Source organism: Oculina patagonica, chromosome 14, assembly GCF_052425735.1.
Source record: "Oculina patagonica isolate OP01 chromosome 14, crgOcupat, whole genome shotgun sequence".
Taxonomy (NCBI): Eukaryota; Metazoa; Cnidaria; class Anthozoa; order Scleractinia; family Oculinidae; genus Oculina; species Oculina patagonica.
In genome coordinates this window covers 23,728,923-23,734,758 of record NC_135771.1, presented here as the reverse complement: position 1 = coordinate 23,734,758, position 5,836 = coordinate 23,728,923, and the positions used below count along the sequence as shown (strand labels likewise).

Genomic DNA, 5,836 nt, shown 5'->3' with positions numbered 1-5,836 from the left:
GGAATCATTCGCTTTGCCGTGGTTTATGCGTGATACAATCAGAGCAAATTTTCGCAAAAGCAACACCCGTAAAACAAGTCTTCCATGTGACAGAAGCCTAGATCTTATGTGACAATCGTTCTTGGAGAACAGATTTTCTCTTCCGGTGTTACGACAAACTGTCGTGATTGACACATTTTTCGCATTCCGATCGTTCTTAGTGGAAGAACAAAATTTTCAACTTCCGTTTTCCGTTTGCCTTCTATTAACGTGGCGCGCAACAAAAAGGGAATCCGCTGGTCACTGTCAAGATTAGGGTTGCGGGCCTCTCTTGCCCGCAATAAGGTACTCGTTCGTTCATATTTACAAAAGTCAATGACCAACATGACATCTTGCAATAAAAACAAACAAATCTAAACATTACTTTTGCTAACAACGAAACACATTTTTCCTGATAATACGTCTTACGTCATAAGTAATGTGAGCGAACACGCGAACACAAAAGAAATGCAAATTAAGTCTCAGAATACAAATTTTCCTTCTACATTTTATACGTTTCAGATAGAGTTTCGCTTTGAGTTCTCTGTTCAAAGTTTCGCCTTTAGTTTTTGCTTCTAGTTATGTTGTCTTTTTAAACCCACATCAAGAAGACATGAGTAATATTCGTTAGTCTTTTATTGCTGGTTTGCAGCTGACGTCACAGCAGCCATGTTGGATGACAGGAACAAAGCGTTCTTCTCCGTTGGGAACTAAACTTTTTTATTATGCAAATTCCGCAAAAACATGTTTTATTATTCAACATGTTTTATTGTTTTGTCAACCACAAAAGTTCTCACCAGAATTCCGTATAGTGGCGTTAATTCGGCGATGGAAGCAACTACGAGCAAGAAACAAGACATATTCATGCCACAAGAAACACACGACAATCCTTTCGACATTACCTTGGTGGTCCAAGATGGCACAGAATTTAAAGCTCACAGAAAAGTTCTTTCAGAGGCAAGTCCTTTCTTTGAAAAGCTGCTAAACACTGACATGATGGAGTCGAAGAAAGGAGTGGTTCGATTGGAAATGCTAACCGAGGCTGGTTTACGAGCTGTGTTGGAGTTTATTTACACCGGTGACGTTCAGATATTAACTGAAGATGATGCTCGGGACCTGATCGAGATGGCTGACTATTTGTTTATTCTGCCATTAAAAACTCTGGCTGGGAGAGTTTTGGCACAGACTTTGAATATTTCAAACTGTATTTCAACATACCATTTTGCAAAAAGATATCAATGCGAAGAGCTTATTTCTGATGCCAAACAATTCATCCATGCAAATTTCAGCAACGAAGCGAAAGCGGAAGATTTTTTGTTTCGTTTCCTCAGAAACGAGACGGTATTATTTTGGATTCGATGTGAACTATTTACACAGTGGGGGCCACTATCCAATCAGAAGAACGCTCGCAACCACAAAGTAAATACGTTTGACCGAAGGCAATTAATTTCGTAAAAACATGTTCTTCAAATATCGGAAATATAATCCTCAGCATGACCAAAAAATATTGAGATTCGTTACAAACAGAAATTTCTGACGACTGCAATGGTTTTAAGTTTGATTAAAGCGTTATATTGGAAGAAATCAAGAGAAAGCTCTCGTAGCGTTTAATTGTTAAAGTAAAAATTCTACCTATATTCTGAAACGGAAGAAAATTTCCACCTATCAGAGTGTTTGCAAGCGCAAACAAAAACGTGATGACTTGGCGTATCTCGTGTTTGCTCGCACGGCCGGGGGGCCACTATCCAATCAGAAGAACGCTCGTAACCACAAAGTAAATACGTTTGACCGAAGGTAATTAATTTCGTAAAAAAAATACTCTTCAAATATCAGAAAGATAATCCTCAGCATGACCAAAAATATTGAGATTCGTTACAAACAAAAATATCTGTCGACTGCAATGGTTTTAAGTTTGATTAAAGCGATGTATTGGAAAAAAAATAAAGTAAGCTCTTTCAGCGTTTAATTGTAAAGTAAACATTCTAGCTATATTCTGAAACAGAAGAAAATTTCCACCAATCAGAGTGTTTGCAAGCGCAAACAAAAACGTGATGACTTGGTGTATCTCGTGTTTGCTCGCACGGAAGGGCTAGCGTGCCCCGAAAACGGGCAAGTTAATTGAAGAGAAGGGCATATATGCAGGCGAGTTACAAAGTTAATTTCACTTCATGTAACAGAGTAATGTATAAATGTGGGAGATTGCCCTATTCTATTTGTATAGGAAAATTCACGGCATCTTCAATTCGACGTCACAAATCGCGCGAAAACACGCACAATTGTGTGGGTCCTCGCGTGGGAGTACCCGGAGTTGCGTGATCAGTGTCACGCGAGTCGCGAAAACATTCGAGTCTGCACGAAAAGTTCTGAACGAAAAAGAAGGCAGTCAAGTTCTGTTAAAACATCAAACTTCGTATGAGCAGTATCGTATAGCAAGCTGTGCAACTCCATGTCGAACTAAATTCATCTCCTTGATGTAAAGCTCAAGAATAACTACCGTTGCAACTGCTGGAGACGTTTTCTGAGATGAAATTAACGATATAAACATTATTTGGATAACTCAAAGCCATCGCGGTCTGATCGAAACTCTACGGAATCTCCAAAAATGCAAATCGCAATTATAATTATCAAGGCTGTTACACTGACAACAGAAGCAACTTTGCTGTGTCTTAATTATTCTATGGAAATAATTTCATATTTGCCAGAAATGTCAGCTTGCAGTGCGGATCGAGACGAACGAGCAAAATACAATCCTGGTAATACTGTAATTACTTCTGGATGCATTTCAGCTTAATTATAAATCCCGGTTTAAAATCTGTGTATGGTACCTCTTTACATTAAATTGCCCTGGTTGTTTACGTGTCGAAGTTAAGTAACCACAGGCATTTGATTTGGAAGAAATGGCTTCGAAACAGTGTATCTGTGCTTATCTCTGTTCTTGTCGACCAGGGTTTTGGTTTGTCTAGAATTTGGCATTTTTTTTATTTGAGCATGTGATCAAATTCAGAGAAGTATATATACCTCAAGCTTTTTGTCAAAAGATAATAATTTCATCTACGAATACTCTTGTGGTTTGATGTTTACCCACATTGATAGGAACAGATTGGATGAGTAAAAAGGTGAAGGCAAGCTCCCTTTTCTTAACTTAATTTGGAGAGAGAGACACATGCTGTTTCTATAAGGAGAAATATTTATGTGTTACTTGAACTCTGCCAAACTGCATTTTATGTCTCCTCTATATAAAATGGACAGTAGGTGTTAAATGGGAAGTTACTACTGAGTATGAAGTCTTTTTTATTCTTCACTCGCGCATAAATTTAGAAAATTCAACATACACTAGGACCTCCAAATTAAAATAAACCCCAAACCCACCTCTCCTTAAACGTTACGTTATTCTCAACCTTTCGCAATCTGGAAACGAAACACTGTTTCTTTTTGAAATAGCTGCTTGTTGAACATGTCGAGCGACGAAGTTAACCAGTGGATTTCAAGTAACGAAATAAATGTTTGCGCAGAGGAAAATGTGTTTAAGATAATTCTAGCATGGATTGATCACAACAGAAGCGAGCGAGAGAAGTATTTTGCCGATTTATTTCGTCAGGTTCGGCTAATTTATGTATCGCGTGACTATCTGCTCAATGATATCGTGACAAATGATCTTGTGAACGATAATGCGTGCTGTATTGAACTTGTGGAGGCCGCCGTGAAGGCAACTGACACCAAAAATTCTAAAAATGTATCGTTTTCGCCTCCCAGGAAGCCACTTGAGACTCCTGTTATAGTAGTCAGAGCTGATAAACGGGAAGAGGACGAGCAGCTCCTGTGTTATGCTCCCCGTACAAATACGTGGTACAAGTTGAGTGACTTTTCACCGCCGATGAAGCAAATGGTATCTTGTCACGGCACATTGTATACTTTATTAAAAAGCTGGACTCTGGAGCGTGACTATAAACTATCACGCTATGATTCATTCTTTGATCGATGGACGGACGTACCGTACAAAGGAAAAAGAGATTTACAGCAAATTTTTGTCATTGATAACAATGAAGATGGAATTTACGCTCTGGAATCAGAAAATGAAATATCTTGCCCTGATTGTGTCTCATTGCATTTTTGTGAAAAACAACATCTTTCCTACATCACGAGGTACAAACCAGAATCGAACTCCTGGGAAGACATATCATCATTTGATTTGGGTTCAAGGAGAGACATTTGCATTGTCGCCAAAGACAATTTTATTTATTTCATTGGTGGCGTTAGAACAGGCAAGGTTCTGACCGATGTTGACAGGTTTGATCTCAGCGAAAGAAAATGGGAGAAACTGGCTGATCTTCGAGAGGCAAGAGGACATGCTTCAGGAACCGCGGCACACGGTAAAATTTTCATTGTTGGTGGATGCTCATTTCGAATTCTCGAAGTTCGTACAACTTGTGAAGTGTATAACGAAACAACAAATGAATGGCAATTAATAGCTTCATCTTCTCGCAGACGTTCTGGCAACATGATGTGTGTTGATGACAAAGTTTATGTCGTGGAAGTTTTCTGGATCGACAAGCATGATTACCAGGGCGGAGAAATTGAATGCTATAATCCTGAGAGGGATAGATGGGATGTCGTAACTAACATACCTACTGAATATTACGAATATGGCAGGAAATATTTCCAAACAATATCCTGTTCAATGAGAGTTTTCATGAACTCGGCCAGTATTAAACATGGAAAACTTTTGTACAGGTACGACGGAATGAGACTTACAGCTAAGTCACATGATTTACTGATTGACTGATTGACTGAATGACTGACTGACAGACCGACTGAATGACCAACCGATTGATTGACAGACTGACTGACTGACCGACCGACCCGGGGGGGGGACTCCCATATTAAAGGGACGGGGATGCTCGTCGGAAATTTTGAAAAGAACCCCTAAAAGGGACCAATCTGGGCGTGGCTCAAGCTATTTTAGACCCCTAAAAGATAACAAAATTCTGAGAAAAAGAACTTATATTTGTATATTTCTTCGTGTGCAACCCTAAACGAGACCCTGATGGCTAAAAATATTGCCATTTTCTTGCATTTTCCCCAGAACACCCTAAGCGAGACCCAAAGTCCGAAATTTATACCCCTAAGCGAGACGACGAGCATCCCCGTCACTCTCATATGGGAGTTCCCCCCCCCCCCCCGGGCCGACCGAACTTCTTTCCTATTGGTTAGTTAAAAAGAACATAGACGATTATTTGCTCATGCAAAGCATGCTCTGTAGATGAGATTAACCAGTTCTCAATGCTATCTGAGAAGTGTTTTGATTTAAAAATAGTGCAATTGTAGTCAAGGAATGACATAGTTTGTTATTTTCTAAGACGTTTCGGCTAGTGCTTAAGCCTTTAATAGTTGAATAATCAAATTTGTTACATGCAATTTTAAATGGCAACATGTTAGCACGCGCTGCAAAAAGCAAACATTATGGACAACTGCATTATGTTATTTATGTCGCGATATGATGCCTATGTGATAACCCGTTGTTTCCATTGGTACCAGGTACCAAGATTGCGTAAAATCTATCCAATGAAGTTTTAGGGCAGTTTCATTAGCTTTATAGGCGAGGTTCATTGTTCACCGAGTCCTTCTTTCCCTTGCCATCAGCCTGGATTAACATCTCAAGAGATAAGTTTTTTCTTCCCGCCACCTCCCCTTTCGCCAACCAACGAGTTATTACTGTTTCCTTTCTTTCTTAGTTCTTGTAAGTGGCGTTGTTTTTCGCCCCATGTTTGTTTACTTAAGTTTATCAGTTTACATAGTAATGTTATGTTGGTGCTGTATT

General features: G+C 39.3%; 1 protein-coding gene across 1 annotated transcript; it reads left to right on the top strand.

Annotated features, from left to right (window-relative positions):
• Window positions 1-3,472: 3,472 nt before the first annotated feature.
• On the top strand, window positions 3,473-4,801 carry LOC144637623 (kelch repeat and BTB domain-containing protein 12-like). The gene has a single exon (XM_078496682.1). It carries the CDS (start codon window positions 3,473-3,475, stop codon window positions 4,799-4,801), a length of 1,329 nt encoding a protein of 442 aa, XP_078352808.1.
• The last annotated feature ends 1,035 nt before the right edge of the window (window positions 4,802-5,836 follow it).

Bases quoted from the DNA above. Each gene is read 5' to 3' on its own strand.
- LOC144637623 (XM_078496682.1), top strand. From the start codon at position 3,473: ATGTCGAGCGACGAAGTTAACCAGTGGATTTCAAGTAACGAAATAAAT.